Below are 24,068 nucleotides of genomic sequence, written 5' to 3'. Positions count from 1 at the left end.
ATTCTTCTTGAAGTCTGAGGGTATTTCACCTGTCTCATACATCTTGCTCACCAGATGGTAGAGTTTTGTCAGGACTGGCTCTCCCAAGGCCGTCAGTAGTTCTAATGGAATGTTGTCTACTCCCGGGGCCTTGTTTCGACTCAGGTCTTTCAGTGCACTGTTAAACTCTTCACGCAGTATCGTATCTCCCATTTCATCTTCATCTACATCCTCTTCCATTTCCATAATATTGTCCTCAAGTACATCGCCCTTGTATAAACCCTCTATATACTCCTTCCACCTTTCTGCCTTCCCTTCTTTGCTTAGAACTGGGTTGCCATCTGAGCTCTTGATATTCGTACAAGTGGTTCTCTTCGCTCCAAAGGTCTCTTTAATTTTCCTGTAGGCAGTATCTATCTTACCCCTAGTGAGACAAGCCTCTACATCCTTACATTTGCCCTCTAGCCATCCCTGCTTAGCCATTTTGCACTTCCTGTCAATCTCATTTTTGAGACGTTTGTATTCCTTTTTGCCTGCTTCATTTACTGCATTTTTATATTTTCTCCTTTCATCAATTAAATTCAATATTTCTTCTGTTACCCAAGGATTTCTATTAGCCCTCGTCTTTTTACGTACTTGATCGTCTGCTGCTTTCACTACTTCATCCCTCAGAGCTACCCATTCTTCCTCTACTGTATTTCTTTCCCCCATTCCTGTCAATTGTTCCCTTATGCTCTCCCTGAAACTCTCTACAACCTCTCGTTCTTTCAGTTTATCCAGGTCCCATCTCCTTAAATTCCCACCGTTTTTCAGTTTCTTCAGTTTCAATCTGCAGTTCATAACCAAGAGATTGTGGTCAGAATCCATATCTGCCCCTGGAAATGTCTTACAATTTAAAACCTGGTTCCTAAATCTCTGTCTTACCATTATATAATCTATCTGATACCTTTTAGTATCTCTAGGATTCTTCCAGGTATACAACCTTCTTTTATGATTCTTGAGCCAAGTGTTAGCTATGATTAAGTTATGCTCTGTGCAAAATTCTACAAGGCGGCTTCCTCTTTCATTTCTTCCCCCCAATCCATATTCACCTACTATGTTTCCTTCTCTCCCTTTTCCTACTGACGAATTCCAGTCACCCATGACTATTAAATTTTCGTCTCCCTTCACTACCTGAATAATTTCTTTTATCTCGTCATACATTTCATCAATTTCTTCATGATCTGCAGAGCTAGTTGGCATATAAACTTGTACTACTGTAGTAGGCATGGGCTTTGTGTCTATCTTGGCCACAATAATGCGTTCACTATGCTGTTTGTAGTAGCTAACCCGCACTCCTATTTTTTTATTCATTTTTAAACCTACTCCTGCATTACCTCTATTTGATTTTGTATTTATAACCCTGTAATCACCTGACCAAAAGTCTTGTTCCTCCTGCCACCGAACTTCACTAATTTCCACTATATCTAACTTTAACCTATCCATTTCCCTTTTTAAATTTTCTAACCTACCTTCCCGATTAAGGGATCTGACATTCCACGCTCCGATCCGTAGAACGCCAGTTTTCTTTCTCCTGATAATGACGTCCTCTTGAGTAGTCCCCGCCCGGAGATCCGAATGGGGGACTATTTTACCTCCGGAATATTTTACCCAAGAGGACGCCATCATCATTTAATCATACAGTAAAGCTGCATGTCCTTGGGAAAAATTACGGCTGTAGTTTTCCCTTGCTTTCAGCCGTCGCAGTACCAGCACAGCAAGGCCGTTTTGTTTAATGTTACAAGGCCAGATCAGTCAATCATCCAGACTGTTGCCCCTGCAACTACTGAAAAGGCTGCTGCCCCTCTTCAGGAACCACATGTTTGTCTGGCCTCTCAACAGATACCCCTCCGTTGTGGTTGCACCTACGGTACGGCCATCTGTATCGCTGAGGCACGCAAGCCTCCCCACCAACGGCAAGGTCCATGGTTCATGGGGGGGACCTCCTGCATACTAACCCAAAATGCTATCCACTGCACCAACTGCATGGCAATACTGCTGTATCCTGGCAAAGGAAGTTACCATATATGTAATTACACTGTTGCCTGATTGCCGATCTTTTAACGTTCATTTACTGCCTGAAATATGCACAGGAAAAAATTTTATGACAGGCAGTTTTGTACTGTTAGTACGTGAGGAATTGTGCTGCGAAGTCCGAATTTTTCTTCAGACTGAACATGATGCGGATTATATGATCACAAGCGAGTGAATCAGATGTACAGGCTTATCACTTCCAACACGACCACAGAGCTGTATCTATCTCTGTCAGTCTTGTGGAAGAGTAACTGTGGAGTATGAAAGGTGTAGAAATGAATGAAAGGCAAGCTGACACTCCGAGTCTTCCACTAGGCATGGTCAAATAGCATTATCGGTAGTGCACTGCTCACAACAGACATGTTCTGGCACTCACTTTTAACTTGTCACAAAAAACATGAATTGTTAAAATGCAGCCTTACTTTCTGGCAGATCAAAAGTGTGCACCGGACTGACACTTGAACCCGGAACCTCACATTTCATGGACTATGCTCTTACCAGCTAAGCTATCCAGCCACGACTTGTGATCCACCCTCACTGTTTCGCTTCTGCTAGTACATCTTGTCCTGTCTTCCAAACTTCACAGAATTTCTCCCGTATACCTTGCAGGACTAGTACTCTAACAAGAAAGCATATTATGGAGAGACGGCTTTGGCACAGGATAGGAACTAGTTTCCAGAATGAATTTTTCATCCTACAGAGATGTGTGCACCATTTTGAAACAGCAGCAGAGTTTCTGTGAAGTTTGGAGAGTATGTGGCAAATACTGGCACAAGTGAAGCTGAGAGAGCATTCATGAGTCTGCTTGGATAGCTTTATCAGTTAGAGCACTACAAAGTGCATCTTGATAGGCATTGTTCATTGTACTGGATTGCTTCAAACCAGTTCCTTGATTGTTTAGGTATTGTTATCTGTGGTCAATGTTAATGGTCTTCCTACTCAATCAGCATCACCAAAGTTACTCTCCTACAAGACTGACAGAGATAGATACAGCTCTGTGGTCCTATGCAAAAGGCAAGGTCCTTACTTCAAGCTCTGGTCAGGCATACAGTTCAAAACTGCCATGAACTTTCAAAACTTCACAGAGTGAAAGATTCTTTATGAAAAAAACTGTTATATCAGGAGACAAACCAAATTTGAACTAATCAGTTGATCTGCAGCACCATGTGTGTCATAAACTAATATTTCAAATAAAGTACACAAGATAGAAAATTTGTTTACAGGTAAGAAGCACTTGAACAAACATTTTGTGCATAAGATCTGTTGAGAGGGGTTTCAAAAAATAAGTTATGCATTGTTATAGTGGGCAAAGTAAATTTTATTGAACTCTGCACTACAGCTCCAAGTGACACAGATACGTGACATTATTTTTCAACATAGCCAACAGTCTCTCTATACAACATTCAGAATGTCCTACAAATCATTCAATTCCTCAATGCTAGAAATCAGCTCCTTTCTTTTGCAGTCATTCCAGAACCACTGTGTGAACATCGCCACTGTTGGAAAATCTTTTTCCTATCCAGATGCTTTTTCACCTTTCTGAAAAGGACAACATGGCACAAGAATTGGACTCTATGGCAATGCTGCACACATTACAGAGGGTGTTGCATTGTTCTGCAGGAGAACATTGCCTTTGCTCAATTTTCCAAGTCTGTTGTTCTTTCAGGTGCTGCACTGCAATACCAACGTTGCTTTGCACAAATTGGCAGTAATGGTTATTTTCTTCGGCGTAAACTCTGTGTACACAACTCCTTCATTGCTGAAGAAAATGGAGGCCATGACCTTCCAAGTAGGTCGCACAACTTTGCATTTCTTCTGTGGAAGCAAAGAGGTGCTCCAATCCACAGGTACACTCTTTGTTGCAAGCACAAAATATGGACACATGTCTCATCGCCCATAATGATGTGGCTTAGGAAATCATTGCCTTCCTTGGAGTAACCTTCAAGACAGTGTAAAGCTTGCATTTTTGTGTCCAGGTGACAGTAATCACGGAACCCAGCATCAGCAAGAAATCCGATACTGCAGATTATCTAAAACAGTACAATGAACAATGCCTATCGAGATGCTCATCTGTTGAGCAATGTCTGTGACAGTCGCACTTGGATTGCTGCAGATCAGTTCCTTGATTGTTTAGGCATTGTTATCTGTGGTCAATATCAATGGTCTTCCTACTCAATCAGCATCACAAATATCTGTTTGGGCTTGGTCAAACTGTTGGCAGCATTTCACTACAGCTGGACATTTCATTGCATTTGGTCCATATACCACCAGAATTTCACAGTGAATCTGCAAGCAGGTTAGACGTTTTGCGGATGTACTTCAACTCTGAAGGACATTTCCAGTTGCCATGTCATTCCATTCACACACTGTGATGCATCTGTTATCTGTACCGCAGCAGAACTATTTCTGCATGAAACATAAAACATGTACCCTCTTCTGATAATGCACCACTCTTGCTACGCAATGGTCTTAGCACAGGATGACACATGTAACTTCCTCTCCAAAGTCCATGCATACATGTGTACTCAAAATGCTGTCTTATGTCGTGCAGTAGAGCTAACTGCTGCAAAACTATATTTTACTGTTCCTATTCTACTCATGAATGGTGCATTACAAGAATGACTGTTGGCAAGCATCTGTATGAGTTTTATTTTCTCTCATTTTCCCATCATGGTCATTTGGTGAGGATTTTTTGTTTTGTTTTGTGTGGGCGTGTGTGTGTGTGTGTGGGGGGGGGGGGGGGGGGGAGGATTACCTGCATGCATATGCAATGTAAGCAATAGGGTACCCTAATCATCTTGGAATGTACACTTTCAGAATTTCAGCAGTAAATCTCTCTGTGATGCATGGCACTTCCCTTGTAGCACTGCCACTGGCGTTTAATGAGAATCTTCCTAATACTGCCGTGCTTAGTGGCAAAATTCAATTGAAATCATGTCAGGTGAATTAACAAAGGGATAAGTTCTTTTGAAGAATACAGTGTTATGTCAAATATTATCTTGCTGGAACAAGCTATGTGACTGTTTTGAAGAATTAGCATCATGTTGGACATCAAATCTCTGCTGTTCGTAGCACTCAAACATTAATAGACATGACCACCCATGACCACTAGAAACTAATCGCAGGCATAGATTTCAAATTACACTATGTAATGAACAGTTGGAGATGATTTTCACTTTTACAGTGGTTCGCATATACTAGGCAATCACTGTTAACAAAATTAGTTAGCCCCGCCAGAAAAGATAATTGCTATCAATCAACACACCTTCTGCTGCCCTCATGAGTCCATTTAATTGAAGTTATCTTTGATTTGTTATCAGGTGCACCCTGTCCAAAGAAATCTCTAGATGATATCTTTTGTGCAGCAGACACTAACAGAATACAAGTTCATTCAGTGGTATGATACCTGTAGCAGAGCTATGGAGTTGTGGCAACAGTCAGGATGATGTCCTAGACCTGCCAATGGTATGAGGGCGCCATGTTCCATAGTCCACTGCTGGGTTTGCAACTTCTCTTTGTTCCATATCTTCCACATGTCCATTACTGTAACAGCATTTTGCCCCAGATGGACTGCAATTTCACAATACAACAGATTATATAGATAAAGGTTAGTCATCTGCCCATTCACAAGCCTTACTCAACTCTGAATGTAATATACATATATTATCATGGCATATGGTGAAGTCTACACTACTGCTATAGTCCTCCGACCATTGACAGTACAATTTTTTATTGGAGGTTTTTGTAATCAACCGATGTGTAGTGTAGCATAACATCTCAGTTGGATTCAATAGATAGTTTGCTTGTGAGAAGGTAAGGCTAATGAATATCTCACGACAATAACTTTTTTTTTCATCCACTGTGCATTCGATAGTTGGATTTATGTACCAGCTAAAACCTGTATTTTCCAAAGTTAACAATATGTTGGCTGGTTTGGGGAAGAGAACGAAACAGTGAGGTCATAGGCCCCATCAGATGAAGGAAGGATGGGGGAGGAAGTTGGCCATGCCCTTTCAAAGGAATTAGCCCGGCATTTGCCTGAAGTGATTTAGGGAAATCATGGAAAACCTAAACCAGGATGGCCAGACGCAGGTTTGAACTGTCATCCTCCCAAATGCGACTCCAGTGTACTAACCACTACATCACCTTCCTCGGTCTTTCAATATGTCTGAAGATGTTAATTACAAGAATGTCCCTGTCCAAACCCCCACATTCTTGCAGGGGTCCCAATGCTTCAACGTGTGATTGTATCATGTGACAGTCACCATAGTCTTTACATATTACCAACAGTCGCCTTGTTGATCGCATCACAGGTTAAAACTGAAAGCTCGAATCTTCTACTACTACTACTACTACTACTACTACTACTACAAGCTTCCACCATGGAGTGATGATTTTCACAAACAGCAGTAAAGTTTGAGATCTGGGTAATGTCTTTCATCCCTAGATTTATTACAATGAGGATGGGTTCTTTCTTTCAGTTATAACCTCCACAACAAGTATTAAACAAGGCCGAGTGTAATACCACATGAGGAAAGAGCACTTCCATCCTTTGGGTCTGCTGCAGCAAAGGACTGTTCTATGTCTATGTCTACATCTGTACTCAACAAGCTGTTTTATGGTATAGGGCAGTGGGTACAAAGTGTTGCAGTATAATCTTTCTCCCTTCCTATTCCACTTAATGGGTGGTGCATGGGAAGAAAGATTCGCAGTACACCTCTGTATCACACCAAATTCCTCTAATTTCATATTTGTGATCACTAAGCAAGACTTATGTTAGAGGAAGTAATATGTTTCTTTACTATTTTTGGAATGAGAGCTTCCAGAATTTTGTGAGAAAGGCACGATGTGATGCACTGGGTCTTTCTTGTAATGTTTCCCACTTGCGTAGGCTGACCATTTCTGTGACATAGGAGTTGATTAGACAAACCAGCAATGAACTGTGAAGATCTTTCTGGAATCTTTTCTATCTCTCCCATTAATCCAGCTCATTAAGGGTCTCTGACTCAGGAACCGTAGTCAAGAATTGGCTGAATGAGCATTTTGTAAGCAACATCTATCGTAATTGCAATTACACTTCCAGACGAAGTTTTTGATACTTCTCCCTTGTGGCTAAAGGGCACTTATGGTGTTTGTGCCTCTTACATTACTTGTGGATGTTGGTAATTAATTGACAATGGTCATAGTCAAAAGAGCGATAGTACATAATAGGCAATAAAAAATTGCTGAATCTTTTGGCATAAGATCCCAATTGATTGTTTTTGACATGGAGAGCACCACAATAACTTTTGCTGATCTGGTTACAATGAATTTTGTAGCTAGTTACAGATTTTTGTATTATTTGGTGAATGGAAACAACTAGATGTGCTTGTAGACTGATTTGTAGTGAAGCCCAAGGCCTAGGTCAGTTTGGGAATGCAACAGTGTGGTCATGAGCTGGAGAAGCCAATAAATGTGAATGGAAGACAGACAGACTGGCCTACAGTTAGCATGAGACCTAGGTTATGTAGGAATGTGACAATCTGCTTGTGGGCTGGCAAAGCCAACATATCTGAACATGACAATACAATTGTTGTAACAGATTGCTATGTAGTGTAGCCCAAGATAAATATTCATCATTGCTGTAGCATACAAGTGTCGTCGTAACTGCCATTTGTGTCACGTATGCTGTGCAGCAAGCTACATTAATTTAAGTATTAACTGTATTTTTCTTACTTGTCACTTCTTCTTCTTCTGTGTGTTTTTGCTTTTAGGAAGCTTTAATTGTCAAGTGCTAGTAATAGTGTTCCATAGATTTCATGTTTTGAATACAGTAAGAGTCCCTTTAGTCAGCCACAGGGCCAGTAGTGCTAGTATTTGTTTTGAATAGAGTCCAGAGACAGGTGGTGCTATTTTCATTGTTTTCTACAAGAAGTGTCTAGTAACCACAGTTTAGTCAACTATCAGCCGCCTTTAGTGAATTGGCAGTCTAGTTAAAAGTTGATTAACTCTCTACAGTAAATTGATTTCTTAGGATGGATAGGATGTGTGACTGCTGTGTACGGATGCAGGAGGAGCTGGCCACTGTTCGCGAACAGCTGAACGTGTTGACAGCCGCAGTCAGCCGTCTTCAGGCTGCTGCCTCGGAGTGTAGCGGCAGTGGGGAGTCTGGTGTGTTGCATGGTACACCCCAGGTGTTACATGCTTCACCCACTGTCCCTGCTGTCGAGACATCTTTGCGGGTACCGGGCGCGGTTGGGCCACCCTCTCCCCAAGGGGAGTGGCAGGTTCAGCAGCGTTCGCGGCACACGAGGCGGAGGGTCAATGTGGAGGCTGGCCGTGTGGCATCGCCCGCTCTGCCTGTGAGTGGACATGTGGCCGCTCCTTCTGCAAGGTCCGAGCAGGCACAAAGGGGGAGGAGTTTATTAGTGATTGGGAGCTCCAACGGTAGGCGGGTGATGGAGCCCCTTAGGGAATAGCGGAAAGGTCGGGGAAGAAGGCCAGCGTTCACTCTGTCTGCTTGCCAGGGGGTCTCATCCGAGATGTGGAGGAGGCCCCGCCGGTGGCGATCGAGAGCACTGGGTGCACCCGACTGCAAATTGTTGCTCATGTCGGCACCAATGACTCCTGCCGTCTGGGTTCAGAGGTCATCCTCAGTTCATACAGGCGGCTGGCGAAGTTGGTGAAGGCAGAAAGCCTTGCTCACGGGGTGGAATCTGAGCTAACTATTTGTAGTATCGTTCCCAGAATCGATCGCGGTCCTCTGGTTTGGAGCCGAGAGGAAGGCTTAAACCAGAGGCTCAGACGATTCTGCGGAGATCTGGGGTGCAAATTTCTCGACTTCTGCTATCGGCTGGAGAAATGGAGGGTCCCCCTGAATAGGTCAGGTGTACACTACATGCAGGAAATGGCTACAAGGGTAGCGGAGTACGTGTGGAGTGCACATGTGGGTTTTTTAGGTTAGAGAATTCCTCTCTAGCCCCGAAAAGACGCCTCCTGAGACGCGGCAAGGTAGGAGTAGGCAAAATGCAACAGGGAATAATAATACTAATCTGCTAATAGTAAACATCAGGAGCATCTATAGAAAGGTCCCAGAACTGCTCTCATAAATAAACAGTCACAATGCCCACATAGTACTAGGGACAGAAAGTTGGCTGAAACCAGATGTAAACAGTAATGAAATTCAAAATTCAGATTGGAGTGTATACCGCAGAGACAGGCTGGACAGTGAAGGGGGAGGCATGTTTATAGCGATAAGAAGTGCAATAGTATCAAAGGAAATTGACGGAGATCCGAAATGTGAAATAATTTGGGTGAAGGTCACGGTTAAAGCAGGCTCAGACATGGTAATTGGATGTCTCTATAGGCCCCCTGGCTCAACAGCTGTTGTGGCTGAGCACCTGAAGAATAATTTGGAAAACATTTCGAGTAGATTTCCCCACCATGTTATAACTCTGGGTGGAGATTTTAATTTGCTGGATATAGAGTTGGAGACTCAAACGTTCATAACGGGTGGCAGGGACAAAGAATCCAGTGAAATTTTTTTAAAGTGCTTCATCTGAAAACTACCTTGAGCAGTTAAACAGAGAACCGGCTTGTGGCGATAACACATTACACCTTCTGGTGACAAACAGACCTGAACTATTTGAAACAGTTAACGCAGAACAGGGAATCAGCGATCATAAAGCGGTTACTGCATCGATGATTTCAGCCGTAAATAGAAATATTAAAAAAGGTAGAAAGATTTTTCTGTTTAGGATTTTTCTGTTTAGCAAAAGTGACAAAAAGCAGATTTCAGAGTACTTGATGGCTCAACACAAAAGTTTTGTCTCAAGTACAGATAGTGTTGAGGATCAATGGACAAAGTTCAAAACCATCATACAATATGTGTTAGATGAGTATGTGCCAAGCAAGATCATAAGAGATGGAAAAGAGCCACCGTGGTACAACAACCGGGTTAGAAAACTGCTGCGGAACCAAAGGGAACTTCACAGCAAACATAAACATAGCCAAAGCCTTGCAGACAAACAAAAATTACGCGAAGCGAAATGTAGTGTGAGGAGGGCTATGCGAGAGGCATTCAATGAATTCGAAAGTAAAGTTCTATGTACTGACTTAGCAGAAAATCCTAAGAAATTTTGGTCTTATGTCAAAGCGGTAGGTGGATCAAAACAAAATGCCCAGACACTCTGTGACCAAAATGGTACTGAAACAGAGGGTGACAGACTAAAGGCTGAAATACTAAATGTCTTTTTCCAAAGCTGTTTCACAGAGGAAGACTGCACTGTAGTTCCTTCTCTAGATTGTTGCACAGATGACAAAATGGTAGATATCGAAATAGACGACAGAGAGATAGAGAAACAATTAAAATCGCTCAAAAGAGGAAAGGCCGCTGGACCTGATGGGACACCAGTTCAATTTTACATAGAGTATGTGAATGAACTTGCCCCCCTTCTTGCAGCGGTGTACCGTAGGTCTCTAGAAGAGCGTAGCGTTCCAAAGGATTGGAAAAGGGCACATGTCATCCCCGTTTTCAAGAACGGACGTTGAACAGATGTGCAGAACTATAGACCTATATCTCTAACGTCGATCAGTTGTAGAATTTTGGAACACGTATTATGTTTGAGTATAATGACTTTTCTGGAGACTAGAAATCTACTCTGTAGTGATCAGCATGGGTTTTGAAAAAGACGATCGTGTGAAACCTAGCTGGCGCTATTCGTCCACGAGACTCAGAGGGCCATAGACACGGGTTCCCAGGTAGATGCCGTGTTTCTTGACTTCCGCAAGGCGTTTGATACAGTCTCCGACAGTTGTTTAATGAACAAAGTAAGAGCATATGGACTATCAGACCAATTGTGTGATTGGATTGAACAGTTCCTAGATAACAGAACACATCATGTCATTCTCAATGGAGAGAATTCTTCCGAAGTAAGAGTGATTTCAGGTGTGCCACAGGGGAGTGTCATAGGACCGTTGCTATTCACAATATACATAAATGACCTTGTGGATGACATTGGAAGTTCACTGAGGCTTTTTGCGGGTGATGCTGTGGTATATCGAGAGGTTGTAACCATGGAAAATTGTACTGAAATGCAGGAGGAACTGCAGCAAATTGACGCATGGTGCAGGGAATGGCAACTGAATCAATGTAGACAAGTGTAATGTGCTGTGAATACATAGGAAGAAAGATCCCTTATCATTTAGCTACAATATAGCAGGTCAGCAAACGGAAGCAGTTAATTCCATAAATTATCTGGGAGTACGCATTAGGTGTGATTTAAAATGGAATGATCATATAAAGTTGATCGTCGGTAAAGCAGATGCCAGACAGATTCATTGGAAGAATCCTAAGGAAATGCAATCCGAAAACAAAGGAGGTACGTTACAGTACGCTTGTTCACCCACTGCTTGAATACTGCTCAGCAGTGTGGGATCCGTACCAGATAGGGTTGATAGAAGAGATAGAGAAGATCCAACAGAGAGCAGCGTGCTTCGTTACAGGGTCATTTAGTAATCGTGAAAGCATTATGGAGATGATAGATAAACTCCAGTGGAAGACTCTGCAGGAGAGACGCTCAGTAGCTTGGTACGGGCTTCTGTTGAAGTTTCGAGAACACACTTTCTCTGAGGAGTCAAGCAGTATATTGCTCCCTCCTACGTTTATCTCGCGGAGAGACCATGAGGATAAAATCAGAGAGATTAGAGCCCACACAGAGGCATACCGACAATCCTCCTTTCCACGAACAATATGAGACTGGAATAGAAGGGAGAACCGATAGAGGTACTCAAGGTACCCTCCATCACACACCGTCAGGTGGCTTGCGGAGTATGGATGTAGATGTATATTAGATTTTTGCGAAAATTGTGACAATGTCATTAAATTTTAACCTAACAGTACAAAATAGTAGCTACCTTTATTTATCGACCATAGAAAATTATGGCTGAGCATTCTGATTCACTATTGACAACCGAATCACTATTTGTTGCATTCAGTTCCCATCGTTCAGCACATGAGTTGTTACCAACATCAGCACAACAGCTGCCAACACCATAAGTGCACTTTTCCTGATTACAGTGACTGATCGCCAGCAGCATAGTGAATGATATTAAATCTTTTATTTAACTTTATGTGTATTAGAAATAAACCTCCTTGCACACTATTGCATCATCTGCAATAACCTCATAAGGCTACAGGTGTTATCCACCAGGCCATCTCCCTGTATTTATGCATTACATGCGATGAACAGTAGTCACATTATTAAACTACCTAAAGGTGCACCAGACATCACCTTCGATTCTCACAGTGCCTGGGTTCTGTTCACCAGAAGTCCTCAATCCGATGGCATTTCTGTGCAGATATTCCACACGTAAGTATTTTGTTGACTACACGACAGTGTGCAACTGTGGCAAAGGTTTTCTAAATGTCAAGAAACACAGTACGAACATGAGCTCCACAACCTAAGGTTTCTGGATTTCAACCATGAACAGCACAACTTGGGTTTCACATATCTGGTGATGGTGGGAACAGTGACTATGTGGTATTTATTTGTCCTTGAATTTGGAATTTAAGCTGTACTAAGAGGTTGGAATAAAGAAGTCATTTTGCTATTGCACAAAAACATTCACTATATATATACATACATACATACAATATAATGGAAGGAAACATTCCACGTGGGAAAAATTATATATAAAAACAAAGATGAGGTGACTTACCGAACAAAAGCGCTGACAGGTCGATAGACACACAAACAAACACAAACATACACACAAAATTCAAGCTTTCGCAACAAACTGTTGCCTCATCAGGAAAGAGGGAAGGAGAGGGGAAGACGAAAGGAAGTGGGTTTTAAGGGAGAGGGTAAGGAGTCATTCCAATCCCGGGAGCGGAAAGACTTACCTTAGGGGGAAAAAAGGACAGGTATACACTCGCACACACACACATATCCATCCACACATACACAGACACAAGCAGACATTTGTAAAGGCAAAGAGTTTGGGCAGAGATGTCAGTCGGGGCAGATGTACAGAGGCAAAGATGAAGTTGAAAGACAGGTGAGGTATGAGCGGCGGCAAATTGAAATTAGAAATTAGCGGAGATTGAGGCCTGGCGGATAGCGAGAAGAAAGGATATGCTGAAGGGCAAGTTCCCATCTCCGGAGTTCTGACAGGTTGGTGTTAGTGGGAAGTATCCAGATAACCCGGACGGTGTAACACTGTGCCAAGATGTGCTGGCCGTGCACCAAGGCATGTTTAGCCACAGGGTGATCCTCATTACCAACAAACACTGTCTGCCTGTGTCCATTCATGCGAATGGACAGTTTGTTGCTGGTCATTCCCACATAGAACGCTTCACAGTGTAGGCAGGTCAGTTGGTAAATCACGTGGGTGCTTTCACACGTGGCTCTGCCTTTGATCGTGTACACCTTCCGGGTTACAGGACTGGAATAGGTGGTGGTGGGAGGGTGCATGGGACAGGCACGTGGAATGTTTCCCTCTATATATATATATATATATATATATATATATTTTTTTTTTTTTTTTTTTTTTTTTTTTTTTTTGTAAGAATGTTGTTGGGTATGTCACATACTGATAAAAAGATTGTAAAGATGACATGTTATGTTGTAAAAGGACACAACGAAAAGACACTTACACATTACCTTTCAGCCACAGTCTTCATCAGAAATGCACACACATTCATTCACACAATCAAGCACACCTCATGCACCTCCGACATGGGTCCAGGTTGACAGAGATGGCTAATGTGTAAATGTCTTTTCATTGTGCCTGTCTGTAACTTAATGTGTCATCTATAAAGTAAGAAGCAATCTATCTTATCCTTACATTGCTGATATACCAACCTTGACTTTCCATTATCTGAATACACACATTCATTATCTAAACCCCTTTAGTATGTTTCTCACATTTTCACTGGTGCAGTATAACAATTTTTAGATGTCTAAAAGCCACTACTTTAATCTTCTTTGAAAGAACCTGTCTGTCTTTCACTGAAACTGAAACTGAGCCAGTAGGCCTCATTTCACCTATTTTGGGGAAACCTGTTTTGTACGACGTCAGCAGGAGGCAAACACAACAGGATAGGGGTCTATTAAACATCAGCAGTTCCAATGTACAGTGAACGCTGGTACCCCTTGGAGTAATGGCAGCAAGGGGCAGGAAATGACACCAGGTGCACTCTGTGTATGCCTGGAGGCCTCATTCAACATGTGGAAGAGGCTATTCCGGCAGCCACTGAGGGAACAGGGTGCAACCAACTGCAGATTGTGGCACACAATGGAACAAATGATGCCTGTCATCTCGGCTACAAGGTCATTCTTGGGTCATTCCAGCGAGTGGCAGAGTCAATTGAAAAGGCCAACCTAGTGCGAGGAGTTTCAACAAATCTCACAATTTGCAGCACTGTCCCCTGAATTGACTGTACCCTTTGGTTCTGCACCGAGTGTAAGGGCTGAACCAGAAACTTCAAAGGTTCTGGGATAAGCTCGGCTGCGACTTCCTGGACTTGCAACACAGGGTTGAGAACTGTAGAGTCCCCCTAAATAGGCGAGGTGTGCACTATACATAAGAGGCTGCTACTCAGGTAGCTGATTATGCATGGGGTGCACACAAGAGTTTTTTAGATTAGGCAACTCTCCATACAATCCAGATGATGATAATACTAAGGGTTAACTGCTGAACTATTGACAACAAATGGCCAGAGTTCGAAGGGCTCATGAAAAACAGTGAAGCTCACATTCTACTAGCTTAGGAAGCTGGTTGAAATCAGAAATTGACAGCAGTGAGATTTTTGGGAAAAATTGGGTGTGTATCGAAATATAGGTAAATGGGAGGTTGGGGTGATGTATTTGTTGCAATAGACAAGAAACTGAAATCCATCAAGACAGAAATTGAAGCTGCAAGTGAGATAGTTTGGGCAACACTCAGTATGAGGGGTAGGCACAAAATTATAATTGGATCCTTCTATCACCCACCAGACTCATCCCCTGATGTAACCGAAAACTTTAGAGAAAACCTCAGTTCACTTGTACATAAGTTCCCCACTCATGCTACAATCATCGGTGGAGACTTTAACCATCCAAGAATTAATTGAGAGAATCACAGTTTTGTTAGTGGTGGGCGTGATGAGACATCCTGTGGAACATTACTAAATGCCATCTCTGAAAACAACCTAGAACAGATAGCTAGGAACCCCACTCACAATGGAAATATATTGGATCTACCGGCAACAAATAGACCTGATCTTTTTGAGGACGTCCACACTGAAACTGGTATCAGTGACCAAGACATGGTTGTGGCAACAATGATTATCAAAGTATAAAAGACAACTAAACTAAGCAGAAAGATATACATGTTCAGTAAACTAGATAAAACATCAGCAATGTCAAATCTCGAGTGAGGAACTTGAAGCTTTCAACAAACGGCAGGAGCATGGACAGGAAATTTAAAAGAATAGTTGACCATGCACTGGATAGATATGTACCAATGTAGAATTTATTTATTTATTTACATGTCAAGTTCCATAGGACCAAATTGAGGAGCAACTCTCCAAGTTCATGGAATGTGTCAGTACATGAAATTACAATATAAAAGTAATAACTGATAAAAATTAAATGTTTATGAACCCGAATAAAGTCAATCCATAAGTTTAAGTAAACGCAATCAACGATACAACAAGAATCTGCTTAATTTTTCAAGTAACTCCTTGACAGAATAGGAGTGACCCATCAGGAAATTCATCAGTTTTGATTTGAAAGCGCATGTATTACTGCTAAGATTTTTGAATTCCAGTGGTAGTTTATTGAAAATGGATGCAGCAGTTTACTGCACATCTTTCTGCACAAGAGTTAAGGAAGTCCGATCCAAATGCAAGTTTGACTGAGAGAGAGGGAGGGGGGGGGGGGGGAGAGAGAGAGAGAGAGAGAGAGAGAGAGAGAGAGAGAGAGAGAGAGAGAGAGAGGGGGGCCAATGTTAAAAGACCCAGCCTTATGAACAGGGGTCGACAAGAGGTTTGTGAACTTACACCACTTATTGCCTGAACCGCCCGTTTCTGAGCCAAAAATATCCATTTAGAATGGGAAGAGTTACCCCAAAATATAATACCATACGACATAAGCGAATGAAAATAATCAAAGCAGACTAATTTTCGAGTCGAACAATCACTCACTTCAGATACCGTTCAAATAGTAAAAATGCCAAAATTAAGTCTTTGAACAAGATCCTAAATGTGGGCTTTCCACAACACTTTACAATCTATCTGAACACCTAGAAATTGTTACAAACTGTACAAACTGAGTCTTACTGTCGTTTCGTGTTAGTTTATTTTCTACAAGCCATGACGTTATGTTGTGAACTGCACTATTTGAAACCGAGCAAATGTTGCACACAACATCCCTTACTACCAAGCTAGTGCCATCAGCAAACACAAATATTTTAGAGTTACCCGTAATACTAAGAGGACATATCATTTATATAAATAAGGAACAGGAGTGGCCCCAACACTGAACCCTGAGGCACCCTCCACTTGACGATACCCCACTCAGACCCCACATCACAGCCATTCTCAACATTGTGAATATTGACCTTTTGCTGCCTGTTTCTAAAATAAGAGATGAACCAATTGTGAGCTACTCCCCGTATTTCGTAATGGTCCAACTTCTGGAGCAATATTTTGGGATCAACACAATCAAACACCTTATTAAAATCAAAAAATATGTATAGAGTTCGAACATTTTTCAGTTGTTCTACAACTTCTAAAGCCGAAATGTACATTTGATAGCTAATTGTGTGATATAAAATGATCAATTATCCTTACATACACAGCCTTTTCAATGCCTTTAGCAAACACTGATGGCTAGAGATAGGTCTAAAATTGTCTACATTATCCGTTTCTCCCTTTTTATAAAATGGCTTTACTACTGAGTACATCAATTGTTCAGGAAACTGACAATTCCTAAAGGAAAAATTACAAATACGACTAAATACAGAGCTAACATGTGCAGCACAGTACTTTAACATTCTGCTAGGCACATAATCATATCCATGAGAGTCCTTAGTCTTCAGTGATTTAATTAGGCCTATTGGCTCAACCTCCTCCTTGTCTCTATCACAGAGGAGTATTTCTGACATCAATCTCAGAAAGGCATTTGCCAAGAGAGTTATATGATACCCTGTAAAAACTAAATTTTTATTTAATTTACCTGTAATGCTCAGAAAGTGCCTGTGTATCTTGGTTGTTCATCATATAATCATATATTATACTGCAGTGATGTACCACATAAAAAATTTACCTCTTTGTACTCCCCAATGCTCACCATGAAAAGCATCTCCAGAAGCATTTACACTTACATTTTGAGGCAGTTTCGAGATACATTTAACAAACAAGAGTTATTGGGTAAATATTTAGCTCATGTCATAACTTTGAAGTTTTCCTGTGGGATCAAATTGTCCATCATTTTTTGGGCATTCATCCATGATATTCTTAATTCTTCTTCTGATATTTCGATTGACAATTTTTCAACTACTCTCAAGGTGAGTCACTTACAAGATTTATACATCACTTCACACTTTGAAATGGCTGAAAGGTTGTCAACTGGCATATTGGAACAAGGATTAAAAATATCCTGGGGGCAGGCCAGAAAAATGACAGTATACAGGCCATAGTTGTTAAACACCAGTAATGTTGTCAACTATTCTACTTTATATTCCAGTTAGGTAACATGGTTATTTGACTGTAGTAAATTGGGTTTTATTTTGAACTTATTTACTCATGCATAGCACATTTAAAGAGCAAGAATTAGGAATTCCTAGCACCAACGCACTTATGATGAGTCATTCTGTTATAACTTGTGGGATTCTTTTACTTCTCTTCATTTTAATAATGATCCAATTCAATTTGAATTTTCTTTTCTATCCTGTAAAGTTAAGAGTATGTGAACAATATTACATTACATATTGCAATGCGGAAGTGACTCATACAGAAATATTTCCGAATCGTTCAAAGTGTGTTACGTACTAGAACATTATTTAAACGAGTTTTTTGCCATCAAAATTGTAAAACTTAGCTCTTGGTGAGATATAACTTACAAAAACTGCGCTCCTTGGGAAAAACCTATCGCATTGTATCCGTCTGCTAGCTTACTGTCATTTGCTAGCTGACTGCACACTTCTTCAATTTGCACATTTGCATTTAAAAAGAATCCGTTTTCCGTGTCCTAGAGATAAAGCGTTCATTTTAATAATGTCGTGAAGTACCATCTGTTTACAAAAAGGGGTCAAATATACAAGCCGTAACATACCTCAATTATATTGGCACCAATTTTGATACTCTTCACATAGACACCTGGAAACGTGTCTTCGATTACTAATTTTATTCTCCCTAAGCTAATTGGGTTACAGCAGCTGTCACCTGGAAAAAAATTACAAAAGAAGAGAAACGTCAATTTATACAAATATCTTAATTTTGCTCGATAATAATAGCTGAAAATTTATTCTCACCCATTCCATGCCACATTACAATTGGTTTTATTGTTGTACCAGACACAATGTTGCAAGACGCTACTATTACTAGTATTAGCAACATATTTAAAATTCGCGTCACTGTGGCTTTCAAAAACAAAACAAACATTTAACGCAGGTTGCTTCACACCAATGATGTAACTAAATTACATACACTCGCAAAGATAATAAAGTCGTATGAGACGTGCTTTATTATAATGATCGGTCCTCATGCAACGACTTATTTGCCCAAGTATCTCGTCACATACCATCTGCGCAGAAACTTGTTCGGATTGTAGTCGTGCGTTCTGGCACAGTTAACTTAGAGAATCCCGTTTGAGTGTTTGTTATTCTAACAATTTAATGCTGTGCGCCACTATGATACACGGGCAAACGTTGAGATTTGAGCAAAATTGCTCAAGTCTCTAGATGCAACTCGTATATGCGCAGGCATTTTGTGTAGCGAGGAGATCGCCGCATATCTGCTGCGCGTAATGTCTGAGTCAGCTGTTGCTCGATCAAGAGTTGATCCTTTACCTTGTTACATGTGTGAGTACATTTATTTGTGGTGGCTAAAAAGTTTGTATGCTTGAAGCCAATAAAAAAAAATATTGATCCTCTTTGTATGCACACTGAATTTTAAAATGGTTGATACACGTCAAAGAAACCTTGCGCCAGGCGAGATGTCCAAGTTTTTGCGCTTTAGTAAAGATATGGTATTTAGATTGCAATAACAGTTAGTGGACTACAAATGACTCAGGTATTAGTGCATTTTTAAGTTTACGATTAAAGGTATCACTTTCCTTTGTGTATTAGTCCAGAAACAGCCAAAAGATCGTATGTTCGGATTGTAGTCGTGCGTTCTGGCACAGTTAACTTAGAGAATCCCGTTTGAGTGTTTGTTTTTCTTTCTAACAATTTAATTTGAGCTTGTCCATTCACTATTAAGTTCATATTTCCGGCAAGTAGGGTAAATCTTAAGTTGTTTGATTTACAAACTTTCGCAATAGTCGTTGGTTTACATACAGTTTGCGTATGGTAAAATGTCATTCTGTTGTGATTAATTAATGGATACTGCTGTAAAGTGAGTGCGAAGTTCTTATTGGATGCGAAAGTAAACAACTTTTTACGTCATATCATACACATTAAGCTGTAACCTGTAGGCCTCATTTTTGATGCTCGTAAATAACGAAAATTCGTGTAATGTAAACAGTGTTAAGAAATTTAATTTCATTTTAAGTGTTACAATGCCGGATAAGTGTTGATGTTGCCAAAGGATAGCGAAAAAGGGAGTGGTGTGTGTAAACTAGGGGATACTGAAGAACGGGATACAACTGCTTTGAACAATGACATCACAAGTTACCACAGATGATGCATTACAACTATTTAAAAGCATGGACGGATGTTGAGAAACTAATGATTGTAGTATAGAGAAAGAAGATCGCGGACATGCATCATATGCCATGTACATCCACATTTCGAACATAATGTGACGTATATCGCTTTTTTCACAGTATAAAACTCTAGTACGTTACAATGGCGTGGAGTACCGAAGTTGACACTTTACAAATTTTATGTTTGTCGACTTTTCGCTAGTACTAGTATCAACTGAAGAATAGGATTCTAGTAGTAGAGAAGGCGAAAAAAGCGACAAACGTAAAATTTGTATCCTGTACTTCAGTTGACCTATATAGGTCAAATGAGGAGTAGGATACTAGTACTAGCGAAGGCGAAAAAAGCGACAAACCTAAAGTTTGCACCACATATTTCAGCTGACATATATAGATCAGCTGAAGAATAAGATACTAGTTCTAGTGAAGGTGGCAAAAGCGACAAACGTTTTTAAATTTGTATTCTGTATTACAGCTGACATTTACAGGTCAACTGAAGAATAGAATACAACTTTCATAGTTCAACTGAGGTACAGGATGCCACTGCTGCTTATGTCGCTTTTTTTCTTTCGCTAGTACTAGTATCCTATTCTTTGCTTATAGATGGCGTTGACATGCACAATCGTAAGCCTCGATGCAGTAGTTCTGTTGTGCCGGACTGAAGTTAGAGTTATATAAAGCTAACTGTTCTAACTGTGAGTTAACGTCTCTGATGTAGAATAAACACTGAATAGCGATGTAAGTCACTGTACTGTTAAGTGGCTCCGTTGGCGTCGATGTGAACTACACTGGCTAGTAGCTGGAACTGTCGCTGCAGACGGCGCCTCTATAAGCGGTTGAGTTTCAAGATCTGGTGGCGCCCCATTGCAGTAGCGTTTGTGGACAGCCGCTGCACTTGTGCTGCCAATTTCGGAGTCTTCGAGGATGATGGTACCTCGTGTGATATCGATTGTGTAACAATAGCCCACCTATTATGATGCCCTCACGACCGAGGTGGAGCTACTATGCGCGCTGGTCAGCACATTATTGTCACAGAACAGTTCTGAGGACGATCCTAAGCGCTGTCACAGACTTTCTAGGAGTCGGTCTGCCAGTAGTACCACGTCAACTCATAGAGAACGGCTGGTGTGCTGGCACCATCGTTGTTTCAGAGAGAAAGCAAGGAAACGTATCCCCACCCCCTGCAGTTATGCTAAATGCCCAAAACTGGCAGTTCTATAAGTACCTGGCAGCTTGTCATCGAAGTGACTGTTTATTAATGACCACGATTCTGGTTTGAAGTTTCTTGTTGATACTGGATCTGACTTGAGAATTCTCGCAAGATTTTGGAGGTATCGCTGCAGGCCATCCACTGTACTCTGCCTAACGACACACAACAACTCCAGCATAGCTACACTACTGGCCATTAAAATTGCTACACCAAGAAGAAATGCAGATGATAAATGGGTATTCATTGGACAAATATATTATACTAGAACTGACATGTGATTACATTTTCACGCAATTTGGGTGCATAGATCCTGAGAAATCAGTGCCCAGAACCACCACCTCTGGGCGTAATAACGGCCTTGATACGCCTGGGCATTGAGTCTAACAGAGCTTGGATGGCGTGTACAGGTACAGCTGCCCATGCAGCTTCAACACGATACCACAGTTCACCAAGAGTAGTGACTGGTGTATTGTGACGAGCCAGTTGCTCGGCCACCATTGACCAGACGTTTTCAATTGGTGAGAGATCTGGAGAATGTGCTGGCCAGGGCAGCAGTCGAACATTTTCTGTATCCAGAAAGTCCCGTACAGAACCTGCAACATGCGGTCGTGCGTTATCCTGCTGAAATGTAGGGTTTCGCAGGGATCGAATGAAGGGTAGAGGCACGGGTCGTAACACATCTGAAATGTAACGTCAACTGTTCATAGTGCTGTCAATGCGAACAAGAGGTGACCGAAACTTGTAACCAGTGACACCCCATACCATCATGCTGGGTGATACGCCAGTGTGGCGATGACGAATACACGCTTCCAATGTGCGTTCACCGCGATGTCATCAAACACGGATGTGACCAATGCTGTAAAAAGAACCTGGATTCATCCGAAAAAATGACGTTTTGCCATTCGTGGACCCAGGTTCGTCTTTGAGTACACCATCGCAGGCGCTCCTGCCTGTGATGCAGCGTCAAGGGTAACCGCAACCATGGTCTTCGACTGATAGTCCATGCTGCTGCAAACGTCGTTGAACTGTTCGTGCAGATGGTTGTTGTCGTGCAAACGTCCCCATCTGTTGACTCAGAGATCGGGACGTGGCTGGACAAACCGTTACAGCCATGCGGATAAGATGCCTGTCAACTCGACTGCTAGTGATACAAGGCCTTTGGGATCCAGCATGGCGTTCCGTACTACCCTCCTGAACCCACCGATTCCATATTCTGCTAACAGTCATTGGATCTCGACCAACGCGAGCAGCAGTGTCGCGATACGATAAACCGCAATCGCGATAGGCTACAATCCGACCTTTATCAAAGTCGGAAACGTGATGGTACTCATTTCTCCTCCTTACACGAGGCATCACATCAACGTTTCACCAGGCAACGCTGGTCAACTGCTGTTTGTGTATGAGAAATCGGTTGGAAACTTTCCTCATGTCAGCACGTTGTACGTGTCGCCACTGGCGCCAACCTTGTGTGAATGCTCTGAAAAGCTAATCATTTGCATATCACAGCATCTTCTTCCTGTCGGTTAAATTTTGCGTCCGTAGCATGTCATCTTCGTGGTGTAGCAATTTTAATGGCTAGTCGTGTATGTAGGTTTGAAGAATTTGGAACTGAATCTAGGACTACATCGCCAAGTCGGCTGGAACTTCACCATCGCAGACGTCCCAGAGGCGATCATTGGCGCTGATCTTTTGTCTCACATAACCTCTTGCCAGATGCGACAAACGCTCGGCTAGTTGACAGCGTCACCAGGCTTGCTGCCACTGCGTTCTACTGCAGAAAAGCTGCTGGGTTCTACTGCAGAAGCACCTGTCACAGTACGAAGCTAGTCCAGACAGAATATGGCGTGTACACTGCTCTGCAATTACCCGAATCCAACCAGGCTGCCAACCGCTTCAAAACAGCTGTTGCACAATATGGAACACCATGTAGAGACAACAGATGCCTTCCCATTTCTTGCAGGCCAGGTCATCTGGTGCCTGATCGACTCGCAATACTGAAAGCGAAGTTTAATATCATTTTGCGCGAAGACGTTATCAGACTGTCCAGCAGTCCATGGTCCCCCATTTTGCACCTTGTGACTAAAAACAATGGGATTTTGCGTATTTGCAGAGATTACCATACACTAAATGCGAGGACAGTACCTTATAGATAGCCCACACCATTGCTGTAAGATTACAACCACGTTCTGCAACGCAAAATCATCTTTAGCGTCCTGGATTGTACTAAAGCGTATGCGCAAGTACGACTGGCCGAGGTGGACATTCCGAAAACAACTACAATGACAGATTTTGGACATTTTTGAGAGTATATTCATGACATTCAGCTTGAGGAATGCGGGGCAGATTTGGCAGAGATTTGTAGATTCGATCCTTCAAGGCCTTCCATTCTGCTACGCGTATCTAGAAGATGTGCTAGTGTTCTTGGCTGACAAATAGCCATACCGCCAACACCTGCAAGACCTATTTAGTCGCCTTCAACATTATGGCATTGTTTTTAACACAGCAAAGTGTGTTTTCAGACTGCCAGAAGTCGCTTTTTGTGGGCAAGATACCTTCACCTCGTCGTCTGCTTCTGACGGAAAAAGTAAATACAATAATGCACGTGCCTAAGCTCTCTTCAGTCAAAGAATTATGCAGATTCTTAGGTATGTTAAATTTTTACCACCATCACTTCCTGCATCCTACCAAATTTCACGAACCATTGAAGGCAGCACTCGCAGGACCAAAGAGGAAAGGCAGCTGTTCGATAAAATTTAAAGAGGAAATGATACTGCTTTTGACAATGTCAAACAGAATATGGCTGACGCAAAACTGCTCGCACACTCGAAACTTGACGTGCCCTAAGCTTTGATCATCGACGCGAATCAGACAGCTATTGGCACAGCACTTCAACAGTACATAGAAGGCACTGAGCAGCC

At 41.8% G+C, this 24,068-nt stretch overlaps 1 protein-coding gene across 1 annotated transcript in view; it reads right to left on the bottom strand.

Annotated features, from left to right (window-relative positions):
* LOC126474189 (palmitoyl-protein thioesterase 1-like) overlaps positions 1–18,716 on the bottom strand; it is a 55,741-nt gene extending 37,025 nt beyond the window's left edge. The window contains exons 1-3 of the mRNA XM_050101652.1: positions 18,550–18,716; positions 18,351–18,460; positions 18,139–18,266 (exon numbers count right to left, since the gene is read on the bottom strand). Coding sequence (XP_049957609.1) covers positions 18,139–18,266; positions 18,351–18,460; positions 18,550–18,679 — 368 coding nt within the window. The 5' untranslated portion in view covers positions 18,680–18,716. The remainder of the gene's footprint in view (positions 1–18,138; positions 18,267–18,350; positions 18,461–18,549) is intronic.
* Positions 18,717–24,068: the final 5,352 nt, after the last annotated feature.

This window comes from Schistocerca serialis, chromosome 4 (assembly GCF_023864345.2).
Source record: "Schistocerca serialis cubense isolate TAMUIC-IGC-003099 chromosome 4, iqSchSeri2.2, whole genome shotgun sequence".
In the NCBI taxonomy this organism is placed as follows: Eukaryota; Metazoa; Arthropoda; class Insecta; order Orthoptera; family Acrididae; genus Schistocerca; species Schistocerca serialis.
The sequence above is the reverse complement of the archived record's forward strand: the minus strand, read 5'-3'. Positions and strand labels throughout refer to the sequence as shown.